This window comes from Cherax quadricarinatus, chromosome 2, assembly GCF_038502225.1.
Source record: "Cherax quadricarinatus isolate ZL_2023a chromosome 2, ASM3850222v1, whole genome shotgun sequence".
Taxonomy (NCBI): domain Eukaryota; kingdom Metazoa; phylum Arthropoda; class Malacostraca; order Decapoda; family Parastacidae; genus Cherax; species Cherax quadricarinatus.
This window is the reverse complement of record NC_091293.1, coordinates 12386549-12403690: the sequence shown is the minus strand read 5'-3', so window position 1 is coordinate 12403690 and position 17142 is coordinate 12386549. Positions and strand designations below refer to the sequence as shown.

The following is a 17142-nucleotide window of genomic DNA, read 5'->3' as shown; positions in this document are numbered from 1 at the left end:
ACCCACTCCTCTGTCCTGTCTTACTGCCCTCACCTTGTTGTAAAACTCCAGTAGGTTTGTGACACAGTATTTCCCTTCCTTGAAACCATGCTGGTTGTCATGAATAAGATCATACCTTTCTACGTACTTCACCATTCTTTTCTTCATGATCTTCTCCACGACTTCGCATACTATACATGTCGGTGACACTGTTTCCTTTTTTATAAATTCCTTTCTTATAAATTGTCTGCAATGTCTGAACTACTAAAGGTGAATTCTAGGTCCAAGCATGCTGGTTTGTCCTCTCCTCTCTCTCTCTCTCTCTCTCTCTCTCTCTCTCTCTCTCTCTCTCTCTCTCTCTCTCTCTCTCTCTCTCTCTCTCCCTCTCTCTGGAAGTGTTCCTAATGTGTTGATGCATGAAGTTTTCCAGTACCAAATCCAACATCTTAGCCCTCCGTATTTCTAGGCCCCCAGTGTGGCTCTAGGTTTTCCCTGGCAATAACCTTGTGGTTGGCATAGCTTTGCCCTGCCCACATGGGCCGTTCCGGCCACTTTAACCAGTGTGTCAGCATTGCCCTGTTTCTCTTATCATATTTTTGTCTTGGTCTCTTGTCATTCTGTTGTGGGTTATACATCACTGCAATCACCACCTTGGGATCTCCAGTCGGGAGTGTTCCCTTGCTTCTCCTCTGTTTCCTCTTCTCAATTCTTCAAAATTCCACTGGTCTATGATGAGCATTGCAACTCCTCCACCCCCTCTATTCCCTTTATCTTTCCTCAGGACCTGATATCCAGTTGGAAAGATGGCATCTGTTATCATTCCTGTGAGTTTGGTTTCCGTGAGATCTATGACGTTCTTAAAGCTATGTATGGATCCTGCCTCCACTACATCACTTCCAGACTGTTCCCCTTCTTGACAGCTCTGTGACTGAAGAAGTACTTCCTATGTGTGTGTATGTGCATGTGTTTGCATGTGTGCATGCACCCTATGGTCTCTACATCCTTAGATTTGACTCTAGATTCAATCTGTCTCTCCTGATAGGTCTGGCTGATTGAGCAGCTACCAGGACCCAGAGGCTTACCCCTGCTCGGCAACGCCCTGGATCTGAACGTTGATAATGTAGGTAAGTGTTTGTGAGTAGAAGCTTTCACTGCGACGGTGTTTCTCTCTGTTTATACCTTTATCAAGTCATGACTTGAGCTGTACACAGAGCGAAATGTTGTCCCAACAAAAGATGGTTTTCACTATTGTAAGCATGACAGTCAGTAAAAAAATAAAAAAATAGAATTTTAACATAGTAATTTGTAGCTTGGTAAAGTAAATGGGCAATAAAATCTTAACGGTTATGTGCCGTAGTGGGGCGGATGTCGGGAGTGTCCAGTGTCTGCCACAAGTCCTGGGTTCCATCCCTGGCTCCAGTGTCTGCCACAAGTCCTGGGTTCCGTCCCTGGCTCCAGTGTCTGCCACAAGTCCTGGGTTCCATCCCCGGCTCCAGTGTCTGCCACAAGTCCTGGGTTCCATCCCCGGCTCCAGTGTCTGCCACAAGTCCTGGGTTCCATCCCCGGCTCCAGTGTCTGCCACAAGTCCTGGGTTCCATCCCCGGCTCCAGTGTCTGCCACAAGTCCTGGGTTCCATCCCTGGCTCCAGTGTCTGCCACAAGTCCTGGGTTCCGTCCCCGGCTCCAGTGTCTGCCACAAGTCCTGGGTTCCATCCCCGGCTCCAGTGTCTGCCACAAGTCCTGGGTTCCATCCCCGGCTCCAGTGTCTGCCACAAGTCCTGGGTTCCATCCCTGGCTCCAGTGTCTGCCACAAGTCCTGGGTTCCATCCCCGGCTCCAGTGTCTGCCACAAGTCCTGGGTTCCATCCCTGGCTCCAGTGTCTGCCACAAGTCCTGGGTTCCATCCCCGGCTCCAGTGTCTGCCACAAGTCCTGGGTTCCATCCCCGGCTCCAGTGTCTGCCACAAGTCCTGGGTTCCATCCCTGGCTCCAGTGTCTGCCACAAGTCCTGGGTTCCATCCCCGGCTCCAGTGTCTGCCACAAGTCCTGGGTTCCATCCCCGGCTCCAGTGTCTGCCACAAGTCCTGGGTTCCATCCCCGGCTCCAGTGTCTGCCACAAGTCCTGGGTTCCATCCCTGGCTCCAGTGTCTGCCACAAGTCCTGGGTTCCATCCCTGGCTCCAGTGTCTGCCACAAGTACTGGGTTCCATCCCCGGCTCCAGTGTCTGCCACAAGTCCTGGGTTCCATCCCCGGCTCCAGTGTCTGCCACAAGTCCTGGGTTCCATCCCTGGCTCCAGTGTCTGCCACAAGTCCTGGGTTCCATCCCTGGCTCCAGTGTCTGCCACAAGTCCTGGGTTCCATCCCTGGCTCCAGTGTCTGCCACAAGTCCTGGGTTCCATCCCCGGCTCCAGTGTCTGCCACAAGTCCTGGGTTCCATCCCCGGCTCCAGTGTCTGCCACAAGTCCTGGGTTCCATCCCTGGCTCCAGTGTCTGCCACAAGTCCTGGGTTCCATCCCCGGCTCCAGTGTCTGCCACAAGTCCTGGGTTCCATCCCCGGCTCCAGTGTCTGCCACAAGTCCTGGGTTCCATCCCCGGCTCCAGTGTCTGCCACAAGTCCTGGGTTCCATCCCCGGCTCCAGTGTCTGCCACAAGTCCTGGGTTCCATCCCCGGCTCCAGTGTCTGCCACAAGTCCTGGGTTCCATCCCTGGCTCCAGTGTCTGCCACAAGTCCTGGGTTCCATCCCTGGCTCCAGTGTCTGCCACAAGTCCTGGGTTCCATCCCCGGCTCCAGTGTCTGCCACAAGTCCTGGGTTCCATCCCCGGCTCCAGTGTCTGCCACAAGTCCTGGGTTCTATCCCTGGCTCCAGTGTCTGCCACAAGTCCTGGGTTCCATCCCTGGCTCCAGTGTCTGCCACAAGTCCTGGGTTCCATCCCTGGCTCCAGTGTCTGCCACAAGTCCTGGGTTCCATCCCTGGCTCCAGTGTCTGCCACAAGTCCTGGGTTCCATCCCTGGCTCCAGTGTCTGCCACAAGTCCTGGGTTCCATCCCCGGCTCCAGTGTCTGCCACAAGTCCTGGGTTCCATCCCCGGCTCCAGTGTCTGCCACAAGTCCTGGGTTCCATCCCTGGCTCCAGTGTCTGCCACAAGTCCTGGGTTCCATCCCCGGCTCCAGTGTCTGCCACAAGTCCTGGGTTCCATCCCCGGCTCCAGTGTCTGCCACAAGTCCTGGGTTCCATCCCCGGCTCCAGTGTCTGCCACAAGTCCTGGGTTCCATCCCCGGCTCCAGTGTCTGCCACAAGTCCTGGGTTCCATCCCCGGCTCCAGTGTCTGCCACAAGTCCTGGGTTCCATCCCTGGCTCCAGTGTCTGCCACAAGTCCTGGGTTCCATCCCTGGCTCCAGTGTCTGCCACAAGTCCTGGGTTTCCTGGCTCCAGTGTTGCCCATCCCCGGCTCCAGTGTCTGCCACAAGTCCTGGGTTCCGTCCCCGGCTCCAGTGTCTGCCACAAGTCCTGGGTTCCATCCCCGGCTCCAGTGTCTGCCACAAGTCCTGGGTTCCATCCCTGGCTCCAGTGTCTGCCACAAGTCCTGGGTTCCATCCCGGCTCCAGTGTCTGCCACAAGTCCTGGGTTCCATCCCTGGCTCCAGTGTCTGCCACAAGTCCTGGGTTCCATCCCCGGCTCCAGTGTCTGCCACAAGTCCTGGGTTCCATCCCCGGCTCCAGTGTCTGCCACAAGTCCTGGGTTCCATCCCTGGCTCCAGTGTCTGCCACAAGTCCTGGGTTCCATCCCCGGCTCCAGTGTCTGCCACAAGTCCTGGGTTCCATCCCCGGCTCCAGTGTCTGCCACAAGTCCTGGGTTCCATCCCTGGCTCCAGTGTCTGCCACAAGTCCTGGGTTCCATCCCTGGCTCCAGTGTCTGCCACAAGTCCTGGGTTCCATCCCTGGCTCCAGTGTCTGCCACAAGTCCTGGGTTCCATCCCCGGCTCCAGTGTCTGCCACAAGTCCTGGGTTCCATCCCCGGCTCCAGTGTCTGCCACAAGTCCTGGGTTCCATCCCTGGCTCCAGTGTCTGCCACAAGTCCTGGGTTCCATCCCTGGCTCCAGTGTCTGCCACAAGTCCTGGGTTCCATCCCGGGCTCCAGTGTCTGCCACAAGTCCTGGGTTCCTGGCTCCAGTGTCTGCCACAAGTCCTGGGTTCCATCCCCGGCTCCAGTGTCTGCCACAAGTCCTGGGTTCCCCCGGCTCCAGTGTCTGCCACAAGTCCTGGGTTCCATCCCCGGCTCCAGTGTCTGCCACAAGTCCTGGGTTCCATCCCCGGCTCCAGTGTCTGCCACAAGTCCTGGGTTCCATCCCTGGCTCCAGTGTCTGCCACAAGTCCTGGGTTCCATCCCTGGCTCCAGTGTCTGCCACAAGTCCTGGGTTCCATCCCCGGCTCCAGTGTCTGCCACAAGTCCTGGGTTCCATCCCCGGCTCCACTGTCTGCCACAAGTCATGGGTTCCATCCCCTCCCCGGCTCCAGTGTCTGCCACAAGTCCTGGGTTCCATCCCTGGCTCCAGTGTCTGCCACAAGTCCTGGGTTCCATCCCTGGCTCCAGTGTCTGCCACAAGTCCTGGGTTCCATCCCTGGCTCCAGTGTCTGCCACAAGTCCTGGGTTCCATCCCCGGCTCCAGTGTCTGCCACAAGTCCTGGGTTCCATCCCCGGCTCCAGTGTCTGCCACAAGTCCTGGGTTCCATCCCTGGCTCCAGTGTCTGCCACAAGTCCTGGGTTCCATCCCCGGCTCCAGTGTCTGCCACAAGTCCTGGGTTCCATCCCCGGCTCCAGTGTCTGCCACAAGTCCTGGGTTCCATCCCCATGGCTCCAGTGTCTGCCACAAGCCCTGGGTTCCATCCCTGGCTCCAGTGTCTGCCACAAGTCCTGGGTTCCATCCCTGGCTCCAGTGTCTGCCACAAGTCCTGGGTTCCATCCCCGGCTCCAGTGTCTGCCACAAGTCCTGGGTTCCATCCCCGGCTCCAGTGTCTGCCACAAGTCCTGGGTTCCATCCCTGGCTCCAGTGTCTGCCACAAGTCCTGGGTTCCATCCCTGGCTCCAGTGTCTGCCACAAGTCCTCCTGGGTTCCGTCCCCGGCTCCAGTGTCTGCCACAATCCCCCTGGCTCCAGTGTCTGCCACAAGTCCTGGGTTCCATCCCCGGCTCCAGTGTCTGCCACAAGTCCTGGGTTCCATCCCTGGCTCCAGTGTCTGCCACAAGTCCTGGGTTCCATCCCCATGGCTCCAGTGTCTGCCACAAGTCCTGGGTTCCGTCCCCGGCTCCAGTGTCTGCCACAAGTCCTGGGTTCCATCCCCGGCTCCAGTGTCTGCCACAAGTCCTGGGTTCCATCCCCGGCTCCAGTGTCTGCCACAAGTCCTGGGTTCCATCCCCGGCTCCAGTGTCTGCCACAAGTCCTGGGTTCCATCCCTGGCTCCAGTGTCTGCCACAAGTCCTGGGTTCCATCCCTGGCTCCAGTGTCTGCCACAAGTCCTGGGTTCCATCCCTGGCTCCAGTGTCTGCCACAAGTCCTGGGTTCCATCCCCGGCTCCAGTGTCTGCCACAAGTCCTGGGTTCCATCCCCGGCTCCAGTGTCTGCCACAAGTCCTGGGTTCCATCCCCGGCTCCAGTGTCTGCCACAAGTCCTGGGTTCCATCCCCATGGCTCCAGTGTCTGCCACAAGTCCTGGGTTCCATCCCCGGCTCCAGTGTCTGCCACAAGTCCTGGGTTCCATCCCCGGCTCCAGTGTCTGCCACAAGTCCTGGGTTCCATCCCCGGCTCCAGTGTCTGCCACAAGTCCTGGGTTCCATCCCTGGCTCCAGTGTCTGCCACAAGTCCTGGGTTCCATCCCCGGCTCCAGTGTCTGCCACAAGTCCTGGGTTCCATCCCCGGCTCCAGTGTCTCACAATCCCTGGCTCCAGTGTCTGCCACAAGTCCTGGGTTCCATCCCTGGCTCCAGTGTCTGCCACAAGTCCTGGGTTCCATCCCCGGCTCCAGTGTCTGCCACAAGTCCTGGGTTCCATCCCCGGCTCCAGTGTCTGCCACAAGTCCTGGGTTCCATCCCTGGCTCCAGTGTCTGCCACAAGTCCTGGGTTCCATCCCCGGCTCCAGTGTCTGCCACAAGTCCTGGGTTCCATCCCCGGCTCCAGTGTCTGCCACAAGTCCTGGGTTCCATCCCTGGCTCCAGTGTCTGCCACAAGTCCTGGGTTCCATCCCCGGCTCCAGTGTCTGCCACAAGTCCTGGGTTCCATCCCCGGCTCCAGTGTCTGCCACAAGTCCTGGGTTCCATCCCTGGCTCCAGTGTCTGCCACAAGTCCTGGGTTCCATCCCTGGCTCCAGTGTCTGCCACAAGTCCTGGGTTCCATCCCCGGCTCCAGTGTCTGCCACAAGTCCTGGGTTCCAAGTCCTGGGTTCCCCCTGGCTCCAGTGTCTGCCACAAGTCCTGGGTTCCATCCCTGGCTCCAGTGTCTGCCACAAGTCCTGGGTTCCATCCCTGGCTCCAGTGTCTGCCACAAGTCCTGGGTTCCATCCCCGGCTCCAGTGTCTGCCACAAGTCCTGGGTTCCGTCCCCGGCTCCAGTGTCTGCCACAAGTCCTGGGTTCCATCCCTGGCTCCAGTGTCTGCCACAAGTCCTGGGTTCCATCCCCTGGCTCCAGTGTCTGCCACAAGTCCTGGGTTCCATCCCCGGCTCCAGTGTCTGCCACAAGTCCTGGGTTCCATCCCCTGGCTCCAGTGTCTGCCACAAGTCCTGGGTTCCATCCCCGGCTCCAGTGTCTGCCACAAGTCCTGGGTTCCATCCCCTGGCTCCAGTGTCTGCCACAAGTCCTGGGTTCCATCCCCGGCTCCAGTGTCTGCCACAAGTCCTGGGTTCCATCCCCGGCTCCAGTGTCTGCCACAAGTCCTGGGTTCCATCCCCGGCTCCAGTGTCTGCCACAAGTCCTGGGTTCCATCCCCTGGCTCCAGTGTCTGCCACAAGTCCTGGGTTCCATCCCCGGCTCCAGTGTCTGCCACAAGTCCTGGGTTCCATCCCCGGCTCCAGTGTCTGCCACAAGTCCTGGGTTCCATCCCTGGCTCCAGTGTCTGCCACAAGTCCTGGGTTCCATCCCCGGCTCCAGTGTCTGCCACAAGTCCTGGGTTCCATCCCCGGCTCCAGTGTCTGCCACAAGTCCTGGGTTCCATCCCTGGCTCCAGTGTCTGCCACAAGTCCTGGGTTCCATCCCTGGCTCCAGTGTCTGCCACAAGTCCTGGGTTCCATCCCCGGCTCCAGTGTCTGCCACAAGTCCTGGGTTCCATCCCCGGCTCCAGTGTCTGCCACAAGTCCTGGGTTCCATCCCTGGCTCCAGTGTCTGCCACAAGTCCTGGGTTCCATCCCCGGCTCCAGTGTCTGCCACAAGTCCTGGGTTCCATCCCCGGCTCCGGTGTCTGCCACAAGTCCTGGGTTCCAAGTCCTGGGTTCCCCGGCTCCAGTGTCTGCCACAAGTCCTGGGTTCCATCCCCGGCTCCAGTGTCTGCCACAAGTCCTGGGTTCCATCCCTGGCTCCAGTGTCTGCCACAAGTCCTGGGTTCCATCCCCGGCTCCAGTGTCTGCCACAAGTCCTGGGTTCCATCCCCGGCTCCAGTGTCTGCCACAAGTCCTGGGTTCCATCCCTGGCTCCAGTGTCTGCCACAAGTCCTGGGTTCCATCCCCGGCTCCAGTGTCTGCCACAAGTCCTGGGTTCCATCCCCGGCTCCAGTGTCTGCCACAAGTCCTGGGTTCCATCCCCGGCTCCAGTGTCTGCCACAAGTCCTCCCCGGGGTTCCAAGTCCCCGGCTCCAGTGTCTGCCACAAGTCCTGGGTTCCATCCCCCGGCTCCAGTGTCTGCCACAAGTCCTGGGTTCCATCCCCGGCTCCAGTGTCTGCCACAAGTCCTGGGTTCCATCCCTGGCTCCAGTGTCTGCCACAAGTCCTGGGTTCCATCCCTGGCTCCAGTGTCTGCCACAAGTCCTGGGTTCCATCCCTGGCTCCAGTGTCTGCCACAAGTCCTGGGTTCCATCCCCGGCTCCAGTGTCTGCCACAAGTCCTGGGTTCCATCCCTGGCTCCAGTGTCTGCCACAGGTCCTGGGTTCACAATCCCCTGGCTCCAGTGTCTGCCACAAGTCCTGGGTTCCATCCCCGGCTCCAGTGTCTGCCACAAGTCCTGGGTTCCATCCCTGGCTCCAGTGTCTGCCACAAGTCCTGGGTTCCATCCCCGGCTCCAGTGTCTGCCACAAGTCCTGGGTTCCATCCCCGGCTCCAGTGTCTGCCACAAGTCCTGGGTTCCATCCCCGGCTCCAGTGTCTGCCACAAGTCCTGGGTTCCATCCCTGGCTCCAGTGTCTGCCACAAGTCCTGGGTTCCATCCCCGGCTCCAGTGTCTGCCACAAGTCCTGGGTTCCATCCCCGGCTCCAGTGTCTGCCACAAGTTCCATCCCCGGCTCCAGTGTCTGCCACAAGTCCTGGGTTCCATCCCTGGCTCCAGTGTCTGCCACAAGTCCTGGGTTCCATCCCTGGCTCCAGTGTCTGCCACAAGTCCTGGGTTCCATCCCTGGCTCCAGTGTCTGCCACAAGTCCTGGGTTCCATCCCCGGCTCCAGTGTCTGCCACAAGTCCTGGGTTCCATCCCCGGCTCCAGTGTCTGCCACAAGTCCTGGGTTCCATCCCTGGCTCCAGTGTCTGCCACAAGTCCTGGGTTCCATCCCTGGCTCCAGTGTCTGCCACAAGTCCTGGGTTCCATCCCTGGCTCCAGTGTCTGCCACAAGTCCTGGGTTCCATCCCCGGCTCCAGTGTCTGCCACAAGTCCTGGGTTCCATCCCCGGCTCCAGTGTCTGCCACAAGTCCTGGGTTCCATCCCTGGCTCCAGTGTCTGCCACAAGTCCTGGGTTCCATCCCCGGCTCCAGTGTCTGCCACAAGTCCTGGGTTCCATCCCCGGCTCCAGTGTCTGCCACAAGTCCTGGGTTCCATCCCCGGCTCCAGTGTCTGCCACAAGTCCTGGGTTCCATCCCCGGCTCCAGTGTCTGCCACAAGTCCTGGGTTCCATCCCCGGCTCCAGTGTCTGCCACAAGTCCTGGGTTCCATCCCTGGCTCCAGTGTCTGCCACAAGTCCTGGGTTCCATCCCTGGCTCCAGTGTCTGCCACAAGTCCTGGGTTCCATCCCTGGCTCCAGTGTCTGCCACAAGTCCTGGGTTCCATCCCCGGCTCCAGTGTCTGCCACAAGTCCTGGGTTCCATCCCTGGCTCCAGTGTCTGCCACAAGTCCTGGGTTCCATCCCTGGCTCCAGTGTCTGCCACAAGTCCTGGGTTCCATCCCTGGCTCCAGTGTCTGCCACAAGTCCTGGGTTCCATGGCTCCAGTGTCTGCCACAAGTCCTGGGTTCCATCCCCTGGCTCCAGTGTCTGCCACAAGTCCAGGGTTCCATCCCCGGCTCCAGTGTCTGCCACAAGTCCTGGGTTCCATCCCCTGGCTCCAGTGTCTGCCACAAGTCCTGGGTTCCATCCCTGGCTCCAGTGTCTGCCACAAGTCCCCTGGCTCCAGTGTCTGCCACAAGTCCTGGGTTCCATCCCCGGCTCCAGTGTCTGCCACAAGTCCTGGGTTCCATCCCCGGCTCCAGTGTCTGCCACAAGTCCTGGGTTCCATCCCTGGCTCCAGTGTCTGCCACAAGTCCTGGGTTCCATCCCCGGCTCCAGTGTCTGCCACAAGTCCTGGGTTCCATCCCCGGCTCCAGTGTCTGCCACAAGTCCTGGGTTCCATCCCCGGCTCCAGTGTCTGCCACAAGTCCTGGGTTCCATCCCCGGCTCCAGTGTCTGCCACAAGTCCTGGGTTCCATCCCTGGCTCCAGTGTCTGCCACAAGTCCTGGGTTCCATCCCTGGCTCCAGTGTCTGCCACAAGTCCTGGGTTCCATCCCTGGCTCCAGTGTCTGCCACAAGTCCTGGGTTCCATCCCCGGCTCCAGTGTCTGCCACAAGTCCTGGGTTCCATCCCCGGCTCCAGTGTCTGCCACAAGTCCTGGGTTCCATCCCTGGCTCCAGTGTCTGCCACAAGTCCTGGGTTCCATCCCTGGCTCCAGTGTCTGCCACAAGTCCTGGGTTCCATCCCCGGCTCCAGTGTCTGCCACAAGTCCTGGGTTCCATCCCTGGCTCCAGTGTCTGCCACAAGTCCTGGGGTCCAGTCCCCGGCTCCAGTGTCTGCCACAAGTCCTGGGTTCCATCCCCGGCTCCAGTGTCTGCCACAAGTCCTGGGTGTTCCATCCCCATCCCCGGCTCCAGTGTCTGCCACAAGTCCTGGGTTCCATCCCTGGCTCCAGTGTCTGCCACAAGTCCTGGGTTCCATCCCTGGCTCCAGTGTCTGCCACAAGTCCTGGGTTCCATCCCCGGCTCCAGTGTCTGCCACAAGTCCTGGGTTCCATCCCTGGCTCCAGTGTCTGCCACAAGTCCTGGGTTCCATCCCCGGCTCCAGTGTCTGCCACAAGTCCTGGGTTCCATCCCCGGCTCCAGTGTCTGCCACAAGTCCTGGGTTCCATCCCTGGCTCCAGTGTCTGCCACAAGTCCTGGGTTCCATCCCTGGCTCCAGTGTCTGCCACAAGTCCTGGGTTCCATCCCTGGCTCCAGTGTCTGCCACAAGTCCTGGGTTCCATCCCCGGCTCCAGTGTCTGCCACAAGTCCTGGGTTCCATCCCCGGCTCCAGTGTCTGCCACAAGTCCTGGGTTCCATCCCTGGCTCCAGTGTCTGCCACAAGTCCTGGGTTCCATCCCCGGCTCCAGTGTCTGCCACAAGTCCTGGGTTCCATCCCCGGCTCCAGTGTCTGCCACAAGTCCTGGGTTCCATCCCCGGCTCCAGTGTCTGCCACAAGTCCTGGGTTCCATCCCCGGCTCCAGTGTCTGCCACAAGTCCTGGGTTCCATCCCTGGCTCCAGTGTCTGCCACAAGTCCTGGGTTCCATCCCTGGCTCCAGTGTCTGCCACAAGTCCTGGGTTCCATCCCCGGCTCCAGTGTCTGCCACAAGTCCTGGGTTCCATCCCCGGCTCCAGTGACTGCCACAAGTCCTGGGTTCCATCCCGCGCTCCAGTGTCTGCCACAAGTCCTGGGTTCCATCCCCGGCTCCAGTGTCTGCCACAAGTCCTGGGTTCCATCCCCGGCTCCAGTGTCTGCCACAAGTCCTGGGTTCCATCCCCGGCTCCAGTGTCTGCCACAAGTCCTGGGTTCCATCCCCGGCTCCAGTGTCTGCCACAAGTCCTGGGTTCCATCCCTGGCTCCAGTGTCTGCCACAAGTCCTGGGTTCCATCCCCGGCTCCAGTGTCTGCCACAAGTCCTGGGTTCCATCCCCGGCTCCAGTGTCTGCCACAAGTCCTGGGTTCCATCCCTGGCTCCAGTGTCTGCCACAAGTCCTGGGTTTGCCACAAGTCCCATGGCTCCAGTGTCTGCCACAAGTCCTGGGTTCCATCCCCGGCTCCAGTGTCTGCCACAAGTCCTGGGTTCCATCCCCGGCTCCAGTGTCTGCCACAAGTCCTGGGTTCCATCCCTGGCTCGCTGCAGTGTTATATCTATGGTGATTTCATTTACTGTTGTGGGCAGTAGTGGGTAGTAATCTAGTCAGAGTTACAGACTGTTCATCAACAGACAGTGTCATTGTATGGGGTCAGAATCGTCGCTGGATTCATCACACTCAATTCCTCTAACTTCATTCATAAATTTTCAAGATTGAATTAAGTTACTCAGGTTAGGTTAAGTTTGGTTAGGTTAGATCAACGTTTCTCAACCGGGGTTCTCCGGAACCCTTGGGTTTTCCGGAACTTTAGGGTTCCACGAGAGGTCGCTTGGGGTTCCCAGAAAAATAGTGATAAATAGGTTAATTATATGTCAGTGCATTTCTAAGTGATTTTTTTTGTAATTAATTTTATATTCATAATTTTACTATTCAAGTCTGGCATAATCTTGGAAAATTCTTGGGTATTATTACAAAGTTATATCATTTAAAAGTATAATATTCAATAGGAATATATTTAGCTACGTCTTTAATAATAATAACAATAATAATAATAATAATAATAATAATAATAATAATAATAATAATAATAATAATAAAATATTACTACTACTACTACTACTATTACTACTACTACTACTACTATTACTACTACTACTACTAATACTACTACTACTACTACTACTAATACTACTACTACTACTACTAATACTACTACTACTACTACTACTACTACATGTACTACTACTACTACTACTGCTACTACTACATGTACTACTACTACTACTACTACTACTACTACTACTACTCCTACTACTACTACTACTACTTCTACTACTACTACAATAATAATAATAATAATAATAATAATAATAATAATAATAATAATAATAATAATAATAATAATGCTCTCCTGACTGTCTTTCAGAGATGTTTCACTTCATCAACAATGTGTGTAAGTTGGGAGAGGTGACACGCTTATGGATTGGTCCTCATCCCAATATTCTTATCAGCGGACCACGAGCCACTGAGGTGAGACAAGAGACTCGTATGTTAGTGTAAGACAAGATGAACTTAATGTATATGAAAAAAAAAGAAAAACACTTTGGCTCTCTAGGGATCAGATCAAGTTTCTTCAACGATTTTTTTTTTTAAGTTTCCGTCTTGATAACTTGGGAATGCTTCTTCTGATCAGCTTGAAATTTTCAGCCCTGATGTATCTTAATTAGTGGAAGACTCAAATATAAATGCTACTTTGTCAATTTTATACTTGAGAATAATGCAGTTGGTTTTGTGTCATGGCTCGAGAACGCTTTTTGAGATCGGCTTCAAATTTTTATCGGTAAAGGATCCTGTTCATTGAAAGCTTTGGATTGTTTATGAACTTCATCGGAATAAATTTACTATTTTTTCAAAATTGTTATATAAATTTTCGATGTAATAACTTGAGAATGTTTAAACATTCTCAAATTATTACATTCTCAGGCTAGGCTGTGTACATGCAAATCTGACCATTCAATAATTAAAAAAAAAGTTAACATTTTAGCTTCCTTGATATAACTTAAGAATACCTCTTCTGATTGGCTTCAAACTTTTGGTGCTCGTGTATTTTGCTTAAAGGAAGATGCGCATTGTTATCTGACATTGTAAGTCTTAATCTCCATTTTTGTTAAGCAAACTGGGATACTGGTTGTCTTATAATAACCTAAGAATGCCTCTTTTGCTCTGCTTCAAACTTTAAGTACCATCGAATTCTGTTTAGAGTATAAGTCAGAATGACTTTAGGTTGTACTGACGCCTATTTATCTCTTTTATCAATTACAATGGGATAGTGATTTCCATGCGGAGTCTTAATGGACTACTGGAGCATTATTTTACCCTATTATGACCACTTTTTTAATACCATGATGATAGAGTGTTGTGTTGCAGTGTTATTCTTCAGCATTAAATATGTAATGTTACCTAGGTAAGACAACTGAAAAAATAAAAGCTTATTTTTCTGTAGACTGCTAAGTGTTACATATTTAATCAAGCTGACTGCATGTGTTGAGGTAAAGCTCCTGGGTTTCTAGAAGGTGTTGATCATCAGCTTGTTGACCTCTTCAAGAGTCTGGTGAAGCTATAGTTCCTGGTCTCTTCACAGACTTAAGTTTTCGATCTTTTCAAGGGTTGGATACGGTTACTATGCATCTTGCCTACATTGAGGCCCTGGGGGCTGATGTTATGAGATATGGGGCTACCTCTCTCGGATCATTGAGGTATAGGGGGCTGGGGTTATAGGATATGGGGTTATTCCTCTCGGATCATTGAAGTATAAGGGGCTGGGGGTTATAGGATATGGGGTTACCCCTCTCGGACCATTGAGGTACAGGTGGCTGGGGTTATAGAATGTGGGGCTAAGTCTCTCAGATCACACAGCCACAGGAACACATCTAGTTTATTGTTTTCTTATAATGAGCGGTGGACTGGTATGCCAGCGAGGCCTCGGTCAAATGACTGAAGGCTCCACTTAGAGAGTCATCTTATGGCAATACCAACGCTTGAGAAACATGCACATTTTTTTCTGTCAAAATATCCGCTACCTCCACCACAATTTAGCTGCATAAATATCATCATGACAGAAATGTTAAAAGCAGGGGAAGACACATAGTGTTGGAGTGGTTGGTATTTTTGTTTAATAAATGTATGAAAGAGGGGAAGGTACCTAGGGATTGGCAGAGAGCATGTATAGTCCCTTTATATAAAGGGAAGGGGGACAAAAGAGATTGTAAAAATTACAGAGGAATAAGTTTACTGAGTATACCAGGAAAAGTGTACGGTAGGGTTATAATTGAAAGAATTAGAGGTAAGACAGAATGTAGGATTGCGGATGAGCAAGGAGGTTTTAGAGTGGGTAGGGGATGTGTAGATCAAGTGTTTACATTGAAGCATATATGTGAGCAGTATTTAGATAAAGGTAGGGAAGTTTTTATTGCATTTATGGATTTAGAAAAGGCATATGATAGAGTGGATAGGGGAGCAATGTGGCAGATGTTGCAGGTATATGGAATAGGTGGTAAGTTACTAAATGCTGTAAAGAGTTTTTATGAGGATAGTGAGGCTCAGGTTAGGGTGTGTAGAAGAGAGGGAGACTACTTCCCGGTAAAAGTAGGTCTTAGACAGGGATGTGTAATGTCACCATGGTGGTTTAATATATTTATAGATGGGGTTGTAAAAGAAGTAAATGCTAGGGTGTTCGGGAGAGGGGTGGGATTAAATTATGGGGAATCAAATACAAATTGAGAATCGACACAGCTGCTTTTTGCTGATGATACTGTGCTTATGGGAGATTCTAAAGAAAAATTGCAAAGGTTCGTGGATGAGTTTGGGAGTGTGTGTAAAGGTAGAAAGTTGAAAGTGAACATAGAAAAGAGTAAGGTGATGAGGGAATCAAATGATTTAGATAAAGAAAAATTGGATATTAAATTGGGGAGGAGGAGTATTGAAGAAGTGAATGTTTTCAGATACATGGGAGTTGACATTTTGGCGGATGGATTTATGAAGGATGAGGTTAATCATAGAATTGATGAGGAAAAAAAGGTGACTGGTGCATTGAGGTATATGTGGAGACAAAAAACGTTATCTATGGAGGCAAAGAAGGGAATGTATGAAAGTATAGTAGTACCAACACTCTTATATGGGTGGTAAATGCAGCAGCGAGGAGACGGTTGGAGGCAGTGGAGATGTCCTGTCTAAGGGCAATGTGTGGTGTAAATATTATGCAGAAAATTCGGAGTGTGGAAATTAGGAGAAGGCGTGGAGTTAATAAAAGTATTAGTCAGAGGGCTGAAGAGGGGTTGTTGAGGTGGTTTGGTCATTTAGAGAGAATGGATCTAAGTAGAATGACATGGAGAGTATATAAATCTGTAGGGGAAGGAAGATGGGGTAGGGGTCGTCCTCGAAAAGGTTGGAAGGAAGGGGTGAGGGAGGTTTTGTGGGCTAGGGGCTTGAACTTCCAACAGGCGTGCATGAGCGTGTTTGATAGGAGTGAACGGAGACGAATGGTATTTGGGACCTGACGATCTGTTGGAGTGTGAGCAGGGTAATATTTAGTGAAGGGATTCAGTGAAACCGGTTATTTTTATATAGCCGGACTTGAGTCCTGGAAATCTGAAGTACAGTGTCTGCACTCTACAGGAGGGGGTTCGGGATATTAGCAGTTTGGAGGGATATGTTGTGTATCTTTATACGTATATGCTTCTAAACTGTTGTGTTCTGAGCACCTCTGCAAAAACAGTGATTATGTGTGAGTGAGGTGAAAGTGTTGAATGATGAAAGTATTTTCTTTTTGGGGATTTTCTTTCTTTTTGGGTCACCCTGCCTCGGTGGGAGACGGCCGACTTGTTAAAAAAAAAATATCATCAATGCAACGCAGTTCTTGTCTTGTGAGTAATGTTCTTAGAGATGATGTTTTCTCCTGAAGGTTCTTGACTGTCTCAGTCTGAACAGTTCTAGAAATACTAAGAACCTTAAATCACGTCATCCTGCAATCTCTTCTAGGTCTCCAACATCGATTTATCTCAGTTCGTTCTGAAAATTGTTTCTTCTCTAGAGATTTTAGCTTTCATCAGTTGATGCAGAAAACTGCTCAATCTTTGAAAGTATTTACTTCAACTTAATTGATCCTTACAGTCGTTCCCTCTATAAATGTTGATTTTTTCCTAACCGATCCTAGCAGCTACTGAATGTGAAGTGTCTCTGGTCGTTCAGGTGATGCTGAGCAGTTCCAGGCACCTGGACAAGAGCCTTGATTACCGCTTCCTGCATCCATGGCTCGGCACCGGCCTACTTACCTCCTCAGGTACTCTACCCACAAATTATTATTATTATTATTATTATTATTATTATTATTATTATTATTATTATATGTCTCGTATCTATAAACCTATAGCCAACAAGCATTTTTCAAGGTGATATTTGCATTCAGGGCATGAAAATACATAAGAATCAACTAATCTCATTTAAGAAGCATACATCTTTTAAAAAATTGTTGACCAGTGTTATTATTATTATTATTATTATTATTATTATTATTATTATTATTATTATTATTATTATTACCATTATTATTATTATTATCGTGAGCTTACTGCATATACAAATATGTGCAGAATTGAGAGATTCTTAAGATTTTGCCACCGAAGTGGCCAGTTTATTGTGCACCCCGACCCCCCATATTGTGCACCCCGACCCCCCATATTGTGCACCCCCACCCCCCATATCCAACCTGTGGACGGTAGCGCCAAAACATATGGACACACAAAAGGCGAGAGTGAAAAATAAGCTTACCTTCGCTACAACAGTTATCACAACTTATACAAACAAACATATCTGATATGGTGTGGACCAGCCAGAGGCGCCAGAGGGTCTGTTTACGAGGTCACCTCTCTCAGACCACCAGATCGCACCCCCCTGGAACATGACAGTGCTTGTGTTACCTAATTTGCCTCTTCGTACTAGGAAGGTCGACATATGTTAGCAGACGGCTAACTATCCGAGGTGGAAACATAAACACATATGCAGTTTAATGTGATCCTTTATTGACAACGTTTCGCCCACACAGTGGGCTTTTTCAAGTCACAAACAGATCTACCTGGGGTGGAAGGTACGGG

General features: G+C 52.7%; 1 protein-coding gene across 2 annotated transcripts in view; it reads left to right on the top strand.

The window, feature by feature from the left end:
• The window catches only part of LOC128686658 (cytochrome P450 4C1-like), a 123396-nt gene that overhangs the window by 39474 nt on the left and 66780 nt on the right, over positions 1-17142 (top strand). For both annotated transcript variants that reach the window (XM_070087351.1, XM_070087345.1), the window contains exons 3-5: positions 1022-1103; positions 12420-12523; positions 16241-16331. In XM_070087351.1, coding sequence (XP_069943452.1) covers positions 1022-1103; positions 12420-12523; positions 16241-16331 — 277 coding nt within the window. The remainder of the gene's footprint in view (positions 1-1021; positions 1104-12419; positions 12524-16240; positions 16332-17142) is intronic.